General features: G+C 31.7%; 1 protein-coding gene across 4 annotated transcripts in view; it reads right to left on the bottom strand.

Moving 5' to 3' along the window:
* LOC101892561 (Ndr family) overlaps positions 1–19,661 on the bottom strand; it is an 89,045-nt gene that overhangs the window by 37,350 nt on the left and 32,034 nt on the right. The window contains exon 1 of one of the 4 annotated variants that reach the window (XM_005183075.4): positions 15,072–15,377. The exons of the other annotated variants lie outside the window; for them this stretch is intronic. Coding sequence (XP_005183132.1) covers positions 15,072–15,167 — 96 coding nt within the window. The 5' untranslated portion in view covers positions 15,168–15,377. Of the gene's footprint in view, positions 1–15,071; positions 15,378–19,661 lie in introns of those variants that run through there. 4 annotated transcript variants of the gene reach the window in all.

The following is a 19,661-nucleotide window of genomic DNA, read 5'->3' on the forward strand; positions in this document are numbered from 1 at the left end:
TATTAATCGATAACATGTCTTATTCATGGATTACTACTACCCTCATATAACTTTCATGAGAATATATGAAGCCATCATTTCGAACATTTGATGATCCCGCCTTCTATTTCACAAGGACATACACACAACCTCAAACCATCCCAAAATTGCTAAGCATGGTTTGTCGATTATTTCGCAGCTTGTGGCATGCATTAGAATTTACATTTTTTCCCATTCATTGGCGTATGTGTCTGGAATACATTTTCGGAAAACTACGCATTTCTTTCTTTATTTTCCTCTCCCTTCATCCTCTTACATAAATGAGTAGTGAGTAATGAAGAACAACAAAACTAAAGATAGTCAACATCTTTGACATCAATTCGAATACAAAACATTCATCCATTTGTTTTCATTGACATCCAACCTCCACTGCGGGAGATAGGAGTGAGGAGGTCCTAACGACACCAGCCAACCCACAAAAAAAAACGAATGAGAGACTAAAATAAAATCAAAACAAAATAAACTCAAACCAAAAATTAAATGCACAATCCCACTCACACAGCATACATACATATGTGTGCCGATATACATATGTGTAAATGTGATTTCAGTTTCACATCTCTAATCTTGAGATGTTCGCAAACTATTATCCTTGTAACAAAATGGCCAGAATGATGGGCCGCCATGTACGGAGGTGTAGATAGGTAAGTAGGTGTCACACATTTCAGTCTATGTGTGTGTAAATGCGTGTGTAGGTACGGGTGTGTGTGCGACTAAAATATTTGTAAGATTACTACGTCAAATGTACTCTCTTCCCCTGATTTCTGGTTTTCTAGAACAATGTCCCCTGCATGAACTTTGTTTTTGGAATTCCTCCAATGAAATGCGATAGAATTTAGAGAATTCGAGGGACAGCGGAGATCATATTCAACCCAAATACACACACACACATACCCTCCCACCCAAACAATAAAGGATTAAATGTGAAAAGAGCATTTCTTTGCAATTTTGAACCTGAATACCTGGAATTTTGTGTAACATTATATTTCCTAAAAAGGCGGAGAATAACCTTTTTCGAAAACAAGTTTTTTAAATCAAACAAGTTGATAAAATTGTATTTAATGGAAAAATTGTTCGACAAATTTGTGTGTAGTAAGGTTTATGGATAAAAGGACTCCACACAAAAAAAAAATTTATAGAAAACGTCTTCGTAACAGGAGGAGAATATACAAGTTTAACTACGATAAGCGATTTTTCCTTTATAATATCAAAATTAATTACAAAACTAGTAGACTCTTTCAGGTTCTGGAAGAGAACAACGGTTTCCTATGGAAAATTGGATCGATAACAATGTTTTTGTAGAAAAATCTGGTTCGATAACAAAGAAAAATAATACGATATAATAATTTTTAATCAAAAACTGCTTCGATAATAAGGTTTTTTCTTAATCGATAACAGGGTTTTATATGGAAACTTGTTTGATAACTTAGACTTCTATAAGAAAAACTTCTTAGATGATACAGGTCTCTTTTGAAAATATTTTCGATAACACAACAAAAAATATAAAAATTTTATTCGACAACACTTTCGCTAGAAAACTTGTTCGATAACATGGTTTTGTTTAAAAATCTTAATCAATAGCACAATTTTATCGATGTATTTTTCGATTACACTATGTTCCATCGAAAATTTGTTTCGACAACAATGTTATCGAAAAAATTCTTCTTCAATAACAGAGTTTGCTATACAAATCTTCATCGATAATACAGATTTCCATAGAAAAATTCTTCGATAACACAGATTTCTATAGAAAATTTCGTCGATAACAGAGTTTTTTACTTATGTAGAAATTTTGTTCGATAACACTTTCTCACTTAATAACTTGTGCAATTTTTTCGAAAATCTCATAGTTTTTATAGAGATATTGTTCGATAACACTCCTTTTTGATCAAATAATTATTCGACAACTCCAGTTTCTCTACAAATCTTCTTCGATAACATAGTTTGCTCTACATATTTTCACCGATAACAGAGTTTTCTATATTTTTTTCAATAACGCAGATTTCTGTATACAACCTGTTCGATAACACATATTCCTATAAAAATCTTTTTCGATAACTCAGATTTCCATAGGAATCTTATCGAACAAGATTTCCTATAATAAACTTTTTCGATAATAACGTTTTTAACAAAAAACTCGTTCGATAATACAATATCCTGCAGAAATCTTGTTCGATAACATTATTTAGCTAAAAAAAAACTTGTTCGATTTTACCATTTCTTCTAAAAATCTTATTCAAAATCACATTTTTAGAGACATTTTTCGATATCTCCTCGTTTCGATGCAAAAAATTCTTCGATAACACTGTTTTCGCTATAAAATTCCTCACATAACAATGTTTTCTGTGGAGAACTTTTTCGATGATACCGATAATGCCGTTATCTCTAGAAAACTCATTCGATACCATCACTAGAAAACATTCTGTGGAAAACTGTTTTGATATCACTTCGATAACTATATTTATAATAAAAACTTTTTCGATAACTCAGTGATTTATTGGAATCTCGTTCAATAGCAGTATTTTCTGTGGAAAATATTATTGATGGTAACATTTTTATAAAAAAAAACTATCGATATCGATATAATTATCAAATTATAGATGTTCGATGACACCGTTTTTGGAGAAAACACGTTCAATATCAGCTCGATAACTACATTTCAAATAAAAACTTGTTCCATAAGTCAATTTCTTCTTTATTGCAACCTCGTTCAATAGCAGCGTTTTTGATAGAATAGATGATTTGATGATGATTTGATAGATAGATAGGTAAATTTTCTATAAAGAAAAAATTATCGATAACAATTGTTTTTTTTTAATTTGTCCCAGATCTTTTTACGCAAAAAATGTTGATAGTTAGTCTGTTCCAGAACTTCAAAAATGTAAAAGTTTCTACTACGATAACAGATTTTTTCTTTATGATATCGAAGTAAATTGCAAAATTAATAGATTCTGGTAGGTTTGGGAACAGAGCATTTGGAAACATTTTTCGATAACAAGGTTCTCTATATCCAATTTGCTCATTAACAGTTTTCTGTGGAAATTTTGTCCCCCTCATACATTTTCAAAATCTAGCTATTTCATTTATATTTATTTTCGATATCACGTTTCCCCTGCATCCGTTTGAAGCTAAAACTTCTTGTCAACTAAAAGTCGAAACTAAATCCTTTGCATAATAATTAAGTTAATTTTGAACGCCGTGTGTCGGTTGGCAGTGTTGTGCATTTCTTTAGCGATTTTGGTGTTTTTGGGTTGAGTACTGCATTAACAATACCAACAACAACTACAGCAACAACAACAAAAAAAGCTGTAAAGTACTTGTGAAAGATTGTGTCTTGTGCCGTTCCAGTGCTCTAGAAATGTTCTTGATGTTGCTTGCCGTTACTAAATAGGCAACAATGGTGACGGCGACCCAAGAACACAAAAACACACACGCACACAAATATGTTTGAGGTATGTCGTATCCATTCATGCCTGCCTTCATTCATGTGTCTAAAAGTTTGGAAAAAAAATGAACTGCAAAAAAATGAAAAAAAAAAATTATGCTGGCATGCTTCATTTGGCATACCACTGACCCCATTGTTTGGGGTGTGTGGTTGAGGGGATTTTGTGGTGGAATTACAATTATTACCCCCACCCCCGCTTTCTTGGGTTGCATACATATGTTGATCTCCACAATTGTATGTAAATATATGTGATTTGGAAATCCAAATATATAATAACAATAAATACAGCTTTAGGTTGTAATCAAGTTTGTCAAAAAAAAAAAAACAGAGAGAAAAGTTTACTGCTGCTGTTGCTGATGATAGTTGTTGTTCTTTTTTTTCTCCGGAAAATGGCTTACCAATATGTTCATCTGACATTTGCCTCAAGGCAGCGGGATGTGTGTGCAAGTCTTTGCCAATAATATTTTATGATGTCTAGGTTTTATTTGTAGATTTTTATCTTAGAGTCTTAACAGGATTTGTTGTTTTATTTGGAATTTATGACGATTCGAATGCTGGTTTGTGTTGTCGTTGGGATTGAGGCTTAGTTTTGTGTTTGTGTGTATGTGGAAGATTTAGAAGGAATATGCAAAAAATAATGACCAATGGATAAAAATATGGAAATTTAAGAAGATAATATAACAACATGTTATCGATAAAGATTTTTGTAAAAAAATCTGTATAAACGGCATTTTAACAATAGAAAAAAACTATTGGTATGTTCTAGAACTGAAAGAATGTTAAACTTTTTTACATCGATAACCGATTTTCCCTTTATGATATCGGAGAAAATAGCAAAACTAGTAGATTCTTGCAAGTTTTGGATCAGACCATATATCAAGTTATCGAAAATTTTTCTAAAGAACACAATTTTATCGAACAAATTATCTTTAGAATACAGTGTTGTCGAAATGTATTTCTATGGGATACTATGTTATCGAACAGCCTTTTCCTTAAAAAAAAGACTGTTATCGAACAATTTTGTATAGAAAAGAGTGTTATCGACAAGCTTTTGTATAAAAATTAGTATTATTGAAGAAGTTTTCTAGAGAAAACGGAGTTATCGAACATATTTTCTGTTCTCATTTGTGTTCTTAAACATTTTTTTCCGGAGAAGTGTGTTATCGAAGAAGTTTTCTAAATATGAAAGGTCGAAAAAATTTTATATAGAAAACTGAGTTATCGAAAAGTTTTCCATGAAAAACATTGTGTTCGGACAAGTTTTTTTGTGGAGAACTAAGTTATCGAAGTGATTTTTAGTGTCAGCAAAAAATTATCCTCTTTCATAAAGTGTTATCGAACTGATTTTCTAAAGAAGTCTGTTTTGAAGAACTAATTTTATGCATAAAACTATAGCTCTGTTCCAGAACCTGCAAGAATCTACTAATTTTGCAATTGTTTCCGATATCATTAAGGGAAAATCGGTTATCGTTGTAAAAACGTTTACATTCTTGCAGTTCTGGAACAGACCGTATATTTTCGAATATATGTATTTTCTGGAGATAACTGTGTTATCGAACATGTTTGTTTTTAGAAAACTGTGTTATCGAATTAGTTTTCTAAAGAAATCTGTATTGAAGAACTGATTTTATATATAAATAAAACTATTTTTCCGAATATGTTTTCTAGCGATATCTGTGTTATCGGACGTAGTTTTCTAAAAAATCCTGGATCGACAAACCAATTTTATATTTAAAACCGTTGTCGAAGATGTATTTTTGTACAATACCTTGTTATCGAACAAGTTTTGTTTAGTAAAGGTTGCTATTGCACACGTTTTATATGGAAAACATTATTATCGAAGCCTTTTTTTGTATAAATAATTATGTTATCGAACACGTATTCCTTAGAAAATGTGTTATCGAAATAGTTTTCTTCAGAGAACTGTGTTAACGAACAATTTGTCCATTGAAAGTCTTGTTATCGAACAATTTTCATATAGAAAATTGTATTATCGAACAAGTTTATTGCAGAAAATGTAGTTATCGATCGATGTTTTCTGTAGAAAACCGTGATATCGAAACAGTTTCCTATGGGTAATTTAATTATCGGTCATCTTTTTTTGAAAAATTTATATCGAACAAGTTTATTGCAGAAAACGTTGTTATCGAACATGTTTTCTGTAGAAATAGGTGTTATCAAACTAGTTTCCTATAAAAAATTTTATTATCCGATTTTTTTTTGGAAAATCTATGTTTAAAAACATACTTTTTTATAAATAACTTTGTTATCGAACATGTTTTCTGTCGAAAACCGTGTTATCGGACCAGTTTCCTATGGGCATTTTAATTGTCGGTCATCTTTTTTTGGAAAATTGATGTTTTCAAAACATACTTTTCTTTATAAATAACTATGTTTTCGAAAAATATTTCCGTTGAAAACTGTGTTATCGATCAGATTTTCTACCTAAAATCATGTTATCGGACTATGTTTCTTTTACTAAATCATTTGCCTAAGGAAAACCACTTTTTATTGAAAATTTAGAAAATGGTGTGATCGAACAAGTTTTCGATAAATAACAAAGCTATCGAAGAAACTAACTATACAAGCGTAAATAAAAAAAATTATATAATCGAAAATTTTAATACAGATTGTGTTGTTATCGAAAATGTTTTCTATAGAAAATAGTGTTATCGAAGCAGTTTTCTATAAAAATACGATGAAAACCTCGTTATCGAACAATTTTTCCACTGAAAATAAACTGCATTCTGTATAAAACTGTTTTATCGGATATATTTTCAATAGAAGTTTGTATTTTTGAACAAGTTTTCTAAAGAAAACGTTGTTATCGATAACATTTTTTTAGAAAAACTGGTGTTATCGAACCAGTTTTCTATAGAAAACGAGATTATTGGAAAAGTTTTGTATTGGAAACTTTATTATCGATTAATTTTTCTGTGGAAAAACTTTGTTATCGAACAAGTATTCTCCAGAAAACCATGTTATCGAAAAAGTATTGTATGAATATCGTTTTTTTTCGAATAGATTTTTAATGGAAAACACGTTATTCATAGAAAAAGTCGTTTCCGAAAAATAATGTCTGTAGAAAATTGAGTTATCGAAATAGGTTATTTTTATTTTGAATGTTTTATCGAATAAGTTTTTTCCAGTACTAGGAATAATCGTGTCAGTTTTCTATAGAAAATCATGATATCGTACTAGTTTTCTATAGAAAATAGGTCGCTTTCTTTATAAAATGGCGTTATCGGATTTTTTTTTATAGGAATAGGTGTTTTCGAACTATTTTTTAGAAATAATGAATTATCAAACAAAGTTTTCTGTAGAAGATGGAATTATCAACTCAGTTTTGGATAAAAAAAACATAGGAAGCTTTGTTATCGAAAAATTTTTATACCAAAAATAACCAGATTTCTTTATAAGACTGTGTTATCGAAACTATTTTTTAATAGGCTCTTACATTATCGGAAAAGTTTTCTGGAGAAAATGTAGTTGTCGAATATATTTTCTATAGAAAACCTTTTTATCGATTCAGTTTTCTACAGAATATAATGTTATCGGCCATATTTTCTATAGATAACTAGTCTAATAACAGTGTTTTCTATAGAAAACTAAACCGATAACAACGTTTCTATAGAAAAGTAATTCGATAACAATGTTTTCTATAAAAACTTAGTTCGAAAACAATATTTTTTTATAGAAAACTAGTTTAATAACAATGATTTATTTTGAAAACTAGTCCGATAGCAATGTTTTCTACAGAAAACTACACCGATAACAAGGTTTTCTGTAGAAAACTACCCGGATAACAGCGTTATCTATACATAACTAGTCCGATAACAATGTTTTCCATAGAAAACAAGTCCGATAACAAGGTTTTCTACAAATAAACTAACCCGACAACAATGTTATCTATGGAAAATATGAAAGCTAACCACCTGGTTTGAAGAAAATTTGTTCGATAAGAACTTTTCTATAGGAGACTAGTTCGATAACCCAGGTTTTTTATTGTAAACTAAATCGATGGCATAGTATTCTTTAGAAAACTTATTCGATAACACAAAATGTTATTGTCGCCAAATGTTTCCTATAGAAAACTTTGTTATCGAATCAGTTTTCTACACAATATTATGTTATCGGCCATATTTTCTAAAAAAAACCATGTTATCGAATATGTTTTCAACAGAATACCGTTTTATGTTCTACCGATCCTATTTTCAGAAAAACAGCTGTGTTATCGACAATGTTTTCTAGAAAAGGAACCTTGTAGTCGAGTAAATTGACTTGCAAAAATCTACTAGCGTTGCAATTTTTTTCGATGCCATAAAAGAAAAATCTGTTATCGTAGCAAAATATTTAACATTTTTGCAGTTTTGGAACAAAGTAGATATAAATCCTGATTACCGAGAAAAATTTCAATAGAAGACCAGTTCTTCTTTGTTTTGTTATTATTCTAAATCTATGTTATCGATTCTAGAGAAAAAAATTCCTGCAGCGAATAAAAGTTTCCAAGAACAAAAATTTATTTTGAATGCTTTCCTTTAGTTCTTATAAATCGACCTCCTCTCCCGCAGAAGTGAAACCAAATGACTTTGTTTATTTTAAAAATATTTTCACATGAAAATTATAAAGCCATCATAAAAATACGTTTCAGAAACTTTTCTACTTACACCCCGCCACCACCATAACCCCATTACCTTCCCCTAAACCCTCTCGATTGTCATTTACAGCTGCTGCTGCAGTTAAAGTGGCTGCAGGATAACAATATCGAAGAAAGTTCTTAGCCATCAAATCTCTTCGAAATGCTTACCCCTCTCTCCGCCCTCTCTCTTTCTGGATTTGTTTATATTGTGTTTAACAAGTTTTTAGTTATTTTAGTAAATTGTGGGAGAAGTGTTAAGAGACTCTTGGAATTTTGTAACCCTCTCCCTCCCACCCTTCGGATCCCTAACATTGATGTCTGGAATAATGGCGGATAGATGTTCAGATATGTTTTTCTTTTCAAATGATTTTCAATTTTCATTAGCACTTTAAGTCAGACAGACAAACAAAGAGAGAGAGAAAGAGAGATAGGAGGGCAATATATCTTAGATGTGTGGGATTTTATTGGCAAAGGAGAGAGAGGGAGCGGGGAGAAGTTAGTTCAAGGATTCCTTGTGGTATTTTTTTTTCTCCAACGCAGACAACTTAATGTAATTGGGCGTGTAAGTGTTTGTTGTTTTTGTTAAATTGAAATGCTCCTGAGATAACCCAAATCCCCTGGAGCACTTTATTGTTTCGTTGTTGTTATTTAACAGTCCTTTTTTTCTTTTTGAAAAAAAGAAGGAAAAGCTCGAAGACCTCTTCTACAACTTGCGACCCACAATAAAACTCTTTTGTTTCCTTTCGAATATAAATTTGAAAAATAATATTTATGACCTTGAATTGAAAAAAAATAATAATGGCTGTCCTTTTCGCTTTCGCGAATGACGTTTACCACACAAAAATGTAATCCTGCCAGCCATTCACTTTTCCGCAGTCATCAACTTTCCGTAATCACATCAATCTTCGCACTGCACATCCCAGGAAATTCAATCGAACACTTTGATGCGTTTCGTAACCCAGATAAGGATAAATTACATGATTCGGGTGAATGCAATCGTATTACCAGGCATTAAATGTCAATTTGTCATAATTAAAGGTGACGTTTGCCATTAGGCCACACAAAAGATCATGTAAGGGGATATGGGTGGGCGGAATTTTTGAGTTTCAAATTTGAAAAGGTTCTCTCAAAGGCCTTAAGGGCAAGTCAAATTTCAAAAGGAACATTTTCTCGATAACGACATTTTCTATAAAAAATTTGTTGGATAACAAAATGTTCTACAAAATTTGTTCGATAATAAAATTTTCGATAACAGAATTAGTTCGAAAACAACAAGTTCTATAAAAAAAATTGTTCGATAACAAGATTTTCTACAGAAAATTGTTTTCGATAACAAGATTTTCTACAGAAATTTTTTTTCGATAACAATTTTTTCTACAGAAAATTTTTTCGATAACTATATTTTATACAGAAAATGTAATTGATAACAACATTTTATATAGAAAATGTTGTTATCGATTACATTTTCTATATAAAATTTTGTTCGATATCACCATTTTCTATAGAAAATCTGTGTTCTATAGAAAATTTGTTTGATAACAACATTTGCTATAGAAAATGTGTTCGACAACAACATTTTCTATAGAAGATTTGATCGATAACAAAATTTTCTATTTTGATAACAAGATTTTTTGTAGAAACATGACGATAACAAAATTTTCTATAGAACATTTGTTCGATAACAAAATTTTCTATAGAAAATTTGTTCGATAACAACATTTTCTATAAAAAATTTGTTCGATAACAACATTGTCTATAGAAAATTTGTTCGATAACAAAATTTTCTATAGAAAATTTGATCGATAACAAAATTTTCTCTATAAAATTGGATCGATAGCGAAATTTTCTCTAGAAAATTTGTTCGATAACAATATTTTCCATAGAAAATTTGTTCGATAACAATATTTTCAATAGAAAATTTGTTTGATAACAACATTTTCCATAGAAAATTTGTTTGATAAAAACATTTTCTATAGAAAATTTGATCGATGACAACATTTTCCATAGAAAATGTTTTCGATATCAACATTTTCTGTATAAATTGATTTCGATAACAACATTTTATATGGATTTTTTTTCGATAACAAAGGAAACGTGTCCGATAACAATGGTTTCTCCGAAAAAATAAACCGATAATAGCGTTTTCTATAGAAGACTAGTTCGATAACAACGTTTCATAAAAAATAACTACTCCGATAACAATATTTTCCATAGAAAACTAGTCCGATAACAATATTTTCTTTAAAAAAATACTCTGATAACAGAGTTTTTTTTATCGAAAACTAAACCAATATTTGCGTTTCAATAGAAAAGTAATCCGATAACAATGTTTTTTTTTTTTACAGAAAACTAGCCCGATAACAACAATATTTTTTATAGAAAACTATCGGACTGGAAAATTAAACCGATAACTGCTTTTCCATAGAAAAGTAAACCGATAACAATGTTTTCTATAAAAAAAAATATTCCGATAATCACGAATTCTATAGAAAACTACTCGGATAACAACGTTTTCTATGAAAATACTAATCCGATAACAACACTTTCTATAAATAACTACTCCGATAACATTGCTTTCTATAGAAAACTAAGCCGATAACAATGTGTTCTTTAGAAAACTACTCTGATAGTAGCATTTTCTATAGAATACTAAACCAGTAATAAAGTTTTTTATACATAACATATCTGATAACAACCTTCCGTATAAACATCAGGTTCGATAACAATGTTTTCTTTAAATAACTGTTCCGATAATAATGTGTTTTGTAGAAAACAACTCGGATAACAACATTTTCTGTAAAAAAAACCTAATCCGATAGCAAAATTTCATTTAGATGAATGGTCTGATAACAACTTTTTCTATAGAAAAGATGAACCCGTCCTACGACTTTTTTTTATAGGAAACTAGTTCGATAACACACTTTTTTTATTGTAAACTTTATCGATGTCACAGTTTTCTTGAGAAAACTAATTCGATTACACAACTTTCTTTAGAAGTGATACACAATAAAACAATTACATCTTAAAAATTCAATCGATTGACATTTTTGCATTTTCTCCATAAATACCAGAACATAGTGCGTATGACTAATATTAGGTTCACACTATGATGTATACGCCACCTAGTAATCAAAATTAGGCTACGTTTTGTTCCACCTAGCGTATACTTTGATCTCCATCAAAAAAAATCACCCATACGCCACCGTATGTCCCACGAAATATTCATTTCAAACAATTTCATTCCTTGTTTATTATTTGACCAAACATGAACATAATTTGTTGTGGGAAAATTTATCTCATCCACAATTGTCGGTCGGATAATAAACACTCCCCATTTTTTTGTTATTACAAATGTACACAGTTATGTCAAATTGATGGCGTGCGTGTGTGGGTTAATATTTAATTTGGTCACGACGCATTAATGCGTCTAATGTAAATATGAATATTTTATGATTTGAATTATGTTTTGTATTTCAAAGATATATTCGATGGTGTTTTGATGATAACAAAAAACAAATAATATTAATTGTTTATCTTTTGGGTAAATGGACTAGAAAAATATATTTGTTGAGAAATAATCAAATGTTTGAATAGGTTTTTTTTGGGGATAATTGATTTTGGGGAATTAAATATGAAGATTGGCATTGACATTTGTTAAGAATGTCAATTACATGATTTTTCATAGAAAACATGTTTCACAGAAGGGTCTCAATATAAATGATGAATAACTAAGCTGTCTTGAGAGATAAAAAAGTTTTTTTAAACAATTGTCCGACTACAACGTTTTTGAAAAAAAAACTTCTTCGATTATAAAGTTTTTCATAGAAAACACTTTCGATAACTAACTTTTCTGAAGCAAAATGCTACGATATCAAAGATTTTTTAAAGAAAACTATTTCGATAGCTAAGTTTTCTAAGTAAAATACGTTTGATAACACACTTTTCTTGTTCGTTAACATTATTTTATGTATTTGTTAAAATTTGTTCGATAACAATGTTTTTCATAGAAACCTTATCGGATAACAAGATTTTCTATAGAAAAAATATTCGATAACAAAGATTTCTGTAGACAACTTGGCCAATAACAGTGTTTTCTTTGGGAAATCTGTTCCGATAACACCGTTTTTCATAGAAAACTTTTTCGATTATATAGTTTTCTATAGAAAATTTCTTCAATAACATAGTTTTCGGAAAAAAACTCACTCGATAAAAATGATTTCTGTGGGAAAATTGTTCCGTAATAGGGTTTTCTGCAATAAGAAGTATCGATAACAAGGTTCTATAAATGAAAATGTTTCGAAAACATTCGTTTTAATATTGAAAACTTGACCGATAACACTATTTTCTTTAGAAAACTGGTTCGATAACTTCAATTTCTAATGAATATGTGTTCGATAACAACATTTTTCACAAAAAATATCGATAATATGATTTTTTATAGAAATATTGTTTGATAATAACGATTTATACAGAAAATTTCTTCAGCAATATGGAAGAAGAAAGATAATATGGAAGAAGTATCGATAATAATGTTTTCCAAAGAAAACATGTCCGATAACTAGCCTACCTATTGGAAACTTGTTCGATAACAACATTTCCTATAGAAAAAAAATCGATAATACGGATTTCTATATGTAGAAGCATTAATAACAGTATTTTCAAAAGAAACTATGTTCGATAGAAAGGGACAATTTGCCCGATAGTACCTTTTTTATGTTGTTTTTTTATGGAAAAAAATATTCGATAACAACGAATTCTGTCGAAGATTTTTTGGACAATATGTTTTTGCAGGAAGAAGTATCGATATCAATGTTTTTCATGTCAACATGTCCGATAACAAGGCTACCTAACTTGTTCGATAAGAACATTTTTTATAGAAAAGTTTTTCGAAAACATGGATTTCTATAGGTAAAGCATCGATAACAATATATTCTAAGGAAACTATGTTCGATAAAAAGGATAAAAAGGAAAAATTTGTCCGATAGCACATTTTTCTAAAGACAAATTACTCGATAACAAGTTTTTTTTATAGAAAAAATACTCGATAACAACGATTTCTGTACAAGTTTTTTCGATAATGTTGTTTTTTTTGCAGAAAGATGAATCGATAACAATGTTTTTTTTTAAAGAAAACATGTCTACCTACTGAAAACTATATCCATAACCATATTTTTATAGAAAGTTTTTCGATAAAACGTATTTCTATAGGTAGAAGCATCGATAACAAATATATTCTAAAGAAAAAATGTTCGATAAAAAGGTTTCCTGTAGAAAACTTGTTCAATTTTCTATAGAAAATTTGTAAGATTACAAGTGTTTCTATAGAAAAAAGTGTTCGATAACAGCGAATTTTATTAAGAATTTTCTATGATGTGGTCTTTTTGCAGAAACATGAATCAATAATAATGTTTTTAAGGAATACATTTCCGATATCATGGATTTCTATTGGAAATTAATTCGATAACATAATTTTTATTAGAAATCTTCTTCGCAAATATAGATATCTATAGGAGCAAGTGTCGATAACAAGAAAAATTTGTCCAATAACAAGGATATCTATCGAAAACTTGTTCGATAACAAAGTTTTCTATATAAAATTTTTTCGATAACACGGATTTCTATAGGTAGAAGCATATTTTCTAATGAAAAATTTTTCGATTAAAAAGTTTCCTGTAGAGAACTTGTTCGATAACATCTATTTCTATAGACAATTTTTTCGATAAAAAGCGTGTCTATAGAAAAAAGTGTTCGATAACAGCGATTTCTGTAAAGAATTTTCTATGATGTTGTGTTTTTCTGCAAAAAGATGAATCGATAACATGAATCGATAATAATGTTTTTTAAGGAAAACATTTCCGATAACATGGATTTCTATTGGAAACTAATTCGATAACATAATTTTTAGTAGAAATCTTCTTCGCAAATACAGATTTCTGAAGGAGCAAGCGTCGATAACAGTGTTTTCCAAGCAAAACTTGTTCGATAAAAAAGTTCTCGTAAGAATTTCTTTTGGTTTGAAGGTTTTCAGATGTTTAGGTTTTCGATAACAAGTCTTTGCTAAAAAAAACTTTTTAATCTTGTATAGAAAATTTTATTTTTCGATTTAAATTTTATTTATTTTCTTTTTTAAAATAAATTCTATCACCAATATTTTCAAATGAATTTTTAAATTTCCACTACAAAACTGACTTCATTACAATTTCCCCGCCGAATTCCACCTCTGCGAAGCTGTAAAGTTAACAAAAGTTTTGAAATTTCTATAGGTAAGCGTGGCGATTGTGGCGCTGGTGGTCGTGGTGGTGCTTCTGGTGTTTCAAACTACTGCGGAGAGCAGTGAAACAAAAATAAAACACGAAACTACGCAATAAAAATGTTTTCCACCAAAAAAAAAATTAACTTCGGTAAAAACAGAACTTTCCTCCACACAAAACAAAAATAAAACATCCTCAACGAATCTCATTTCACTTGGATTTCCACATATGAAGCGAAAAAAACATGGGATGTGAACTTTAGGCAAATTTCCCCGGGGAATGGAAACTTAAAGTGCCTTGAGTTTTTTTTTTCGGAAAAAAAATAAAATAAAAAATCAGAAAAACCAAAAAAAAAAAAAAAAACTGTAAATTCCCCTTCGGAAATGTAGAATTTTTTCCCCTTTAGATAAAAAACGAAAAATCTTTTAAACCCCCTCCAGCATCATCAACTATCCTGCTTAACTGTACTTCCAATATGTTTTGAAATGCCTTGCTCTATCACAAATAGCCCTCAAAGGCTTGAAATGCATTTTTGTGCGGGCAATTCTGGGCTTTGGAGGGCCAATAATGATGTCTGTGATGACGACGATGATGGTGTCTTTGGTACAGTTTAATGGCCTCCTAAGGAGGCTGGTAGGTGCCAGGTAAGAAATTGAAAGGGAAAAATATAAATACAAAAAATTGCGCCTTAACTTACATTGGTCTTGTCATGAGCATTCGGGCTGGCTGCCGAATTCACTGGAGTTTGATTGGGAGTTGGTGATTTGTTGGCTGATTGCTCGGTCGTTTCCATCTTTGTTTACTTTTTTTGGCTTCAAAAATTACCGTTAAATATCTCGATTTAAAAATTGAAATAGAAACTCCCTTTCAAAATGTTAATTACTTTAAAAACACTTCTCAAACAAACTGCGTCGTTTGGTTCGGAGAAAACAATTTTCCCACAAACTTGGGGTTTTTGGTCGCGTTGTACTAATTTCAAGTGATAAGACTCTAACGACGTCTAACGAGTAACTGACAACGGCAGTTATGTTAGGTTCCCTTGCATAGGACCAAACAAAAACCAGCAGCAGCAGCAATAAGAAACAACAACAAAAATAAAAACACCAACTGAAATGAAAAGAAAACTACATCCAACCCAGGCTCCACAACGGCACAGGCAGCAGCAGCAGCTGCAGCCCAAAAGTATGCCACACAGAAAATGAAAAACCAAACATGTTCATTCAATAGTCCACACAGCAATACTCGCAATACACTCACACACACTCTCACACCCAATTGCATACAATTTGCCACTGCCTTTTTATTCACACTTACACTACGTCGACGTTGGCAGCGACAGCGGCCGTTACAGCAGCAGCACCGTACTTAAATGAACTCTAACACACAGACGCACACACACACACACTCATCACAACACAACACAATGGAGGAAAATGAAAACATTAACTTTTGCTTTTATGTTTTGTTTCCGTTGTTCGTTTTTGGTTCAGCCAACAACAAAAAACAATAAGACAAGGGTGAGAGAGAGAGAGAGAGAGTAAACAAGTCAAGTGAATTCTCTCTCTCCAATATTGGGAAGAAGAAATGAGAGAAGGAAAACACATAAAGCTTTTGATTTTGCGCCAAATATCAAAGGTAAAGGAATTGGGGCTTGGGGTAAGCTTTGCTTGAGAGAAAATTAGGGTTGCCATATTATGTTTTTTATGTTCTCGGATGGTATTTGTTATTTAATGGGGAAAAATGTGTGAAACATTGAAATAATGATTTGAGAACGTATGTATGTTGTAGTGAATTTCGTATTAGAATATTGGGAGTAGATCCAGCGCCTGTGTAGCCAGATAACTGCAAAATAAATCCATCCCAGTAATAAATAATTATTTTCTGAGGAATTTACGTTTCTTCTTCCTATCATAAACAAAAAATTCATCTCGGGAAATCGTTTCGAGGGAAAGAAGGTGGACATAACGTATGCTCTCAGAAAAATTTCATAAAATTAAAGGGATTTTGCATAAAAATCAAAATATTTAAAAAAAAAAAACAAATAAAAAAGCTGTTAGTTCGGCCGTGCCGAACTTTGAATACCCTCCACCATTTGGAACGAATTTGGAAATTTTCAAAAAATTTAAATCCGCCAAAAATTCCATATTCGGTATTTTGCATAAAAATCAAAATATTTCCAAAAAAAAAAAACAAATAAAAAAAACTGTATGTTCGGCCGGGCAGAACTTTAAATACCCTCCACCATTTGGAACGAATTTGACAATTTTCAAAAAAATAAAAACCCGTCAAAAATTCCATAATCGGTATTTTGCTGATTTCAGGAACATTATGCGCCCGAATTGTTTCAAATTTCGTATTTGAAGTTCCTAAAGGGTACTTCAATTTATGACAGAACATTTTCTATACAAGTTCAGGTCTTCGTATAGCCCCCATATGACGGTACCTTCCCATATTCGATATTTTGCTAATTTCAGCGACATTAATCGTCAGAATTATATCAAATTTCGTATTTGAAGTTCCTAATAGACTGTGGTATATGACAAAAATTGTGTAGGCATGGCCAGGTCTTTTTATAGCCCCTAAATATCGGATTTTACTTTTAATACCCTCAGCCATATGGCTAGAGAGGGTATATATCATTTGATACGGCCAAATGCGCCTCATCGAAATAACAGTTATGGACCTTAGGTGTATTCGGTCCAAATCCGTTTCAAGACATTTGGAGTCGATCTAGTGATGTCTGTCCTTCTGTCTGTCTGGCTGGTGCGCACGATAACTCTCGAACGAAGTATCCAATTTGGTCTTAACTTGGTATATCGTAATATGATTATCAAACTTAGATAGAGTTGGGAGGTGGGCAATATCGGTCCACTCCTTCTGGTACCTCCCCCACAAAATGTCACATTGTCAAAGAAAACAAGTTAAAAAGTATCAGTCGGTATTGCCGCCAGAGATATACCCTCAGCCTATGTTCGATTATCTAAATATATTTTGACTAGTGTTAAGGTTATTCAAACGTTTGACCCTCTATGGAGCAGATCCCGAAGGAATGACCCAATATTGCCCATTTCCTATCGGACCCAAAATATGATATAAATATTTCGACAGATGTGCCAAGTCTAAATGGAATCGGATGTTAATTTGGCGATTTATGAGCTTCATGGGTACTCAAAATTTCAATATTTTGTGGGGGAGGTACCAGAAGGAGTGGACCGATATTGTTCATCTTAACACAAGACCTTGGGTTAATATAAATATTGGGATGTGTGAAATTTGAAGACAGTCGGACTCTTACATAACATTTTATGAGAGTTGTAATTATTCAAAATTTTGACCATTTGTGGGGGAGGTACTTGATGGAGTGGACCGATATTGTCCATTTTCACACCTGTCCTAGCACTGACGCAAATATTAGGATTCGCAAAGTCAGAGCAAATTCGGATTAGCCTTTCTCTTTCTGTGAAAAAAATTTGTTTTTTTTTTTTGTGTAAATTTCGACCTTTTGTGGGGGAGGTACCAGAAGGAGTCGACCGATATTGTTCATATTAACACCAGACCTTGGGTTAATATAAATATTGGGATGTGTGAAATTTGAAGACAATCGGACTCTTACATAACATTTTATGAGAGTTGTAATTATTCAAAATTTTTACCATTTGTGGGGGAGGGGGGGAGGTACTCGATGGAGTGGACCGATATTGCCCATTTTCACACCTGACCTAGCACTGACGCAAATATTAGGATTTGCAAAGTTGGAGCAAATTCGGATTATCCTTTCTCTTCCTGTGCAAAAAATATATTTTTTGAAAATTTCGACCTTTTGTGGGGGAGGTACCAGAAGGAGTGGACCGATATTGCCCATCTCCGAACTCGATCTAAGTTTGACAAAAATATTACGTTGTAGCCAATTTGGACCAAATCGGATACTCCCTTCGAGAGTTATCGTGCGCACCAGCCAGCCAGACAGACAGACAGACGGACGGACGGACGGACGGACGGACATCGCTAGATCGACTCCAAATGTTCTGAAACGGATTTGGTCCAAAGAGACCTAGGGTCTAAAACCGTTATTTCGACTAGGCACGTTTTGGCCGTATCAAATGATATATACCCTCTGTAGCCATATGGCTGAGGGTATAATAATTTACTGCACAACAAGAGAACGGATACTCCGATTTTTCTCCAACTTTGCAAATCCTAACATTTGCATCAGTGCTAGGTCAGGTGCGAAAGTGAACAATATCGGTCCACTCCTTCTGGTACCTCCCCCACAAAGATTCATATTTTTGAATAATGATAACTCTTATAAAATGTGACGTAAGAGTCCGATTGTCTTCAAATTACACACATAATAATATTTCTATCAACACAAGACCTGTTATAGAAATGGTAGAGATCGGACCATTCCTTCTGGTACCTCCCCCACAAAGGGTAAAAGTTTTGAATAACCAAAACGATAATAAAATCCGAAATGAGCGTCCAGTTCTCTTCATATTTCACACATCACAATATTTTTATTAAACCTAGGTCTGGTGTGAAAAAGGAATATATCGTTCCAATCCTTCTGGTACCTCCACCACAAAGGGTCGAAGTTTTGAATAACCAAAACGATAATAAAATCCAAAATAAGCAGTCGGTTCTCTTCATGTATCACACATCACAATATTTTTATTAACCCATGAAAAAACGATTATGATTGCTGTGATTAAAAATCCATTAAATTCATTCAAAAAATCTGCTTGCAAATTGTAAAACTGTCCGTCATCGACATTTTCATTTAAATTTTCCTTTGGACTTTCTTTGGTTTCTGATGACAGTCACATAACTCTATTGAAATCTAAGTTAAAATGTTAAATTTTTCGATTTTCATATTTGTAGACAAATATTGCAACAAATTCTTTAATAAATAATAAATTAAATAATTTCCCCATACTTCCCATGTTTTACCAGAAATAAACGTTTATTGGCAACCCTAAATATACTCAAAGCTTTATCTCCCATTTAAACGAAAAAGTGTTTAATTTCTCTCATGAATTTTCTCCAAGCCCTTTTTTGAAATGAGAGCAGCAAAGCTTTGCTCAGTTCATTCACTTGCATTCGCGGGAATGATAGGTCCATCATTAAAGCTTACTGTCATTGTTTGCATTATATTTTACCATTACCTACTTATGGCCCAATGCGTGTTTACCCATGAAGCTATTGGTGAAGGTGTGTGTGTGTGTTGCCTACATTGTTTCAAAGTAATTTCCCAGTTTCACTCCCCCCAACCGACTCAGTGACACACTCT

The sequence above is a fragment of the Musca domestica genome, unplaced genomic scaffold, assembly GCF_030504385.1.
Source record: "Musca domestica strain aabys unplaced genomic scaffold, Musca_domestica.polishedcontigs.V.1.1 180, whole genome shotgun sequence".
Classification (NCBI taxonomy): Eukaryota; Metazoa; Arthropoda; class Insecta; order Diptera; family Muscidae; genus Musca; species Musca domestica.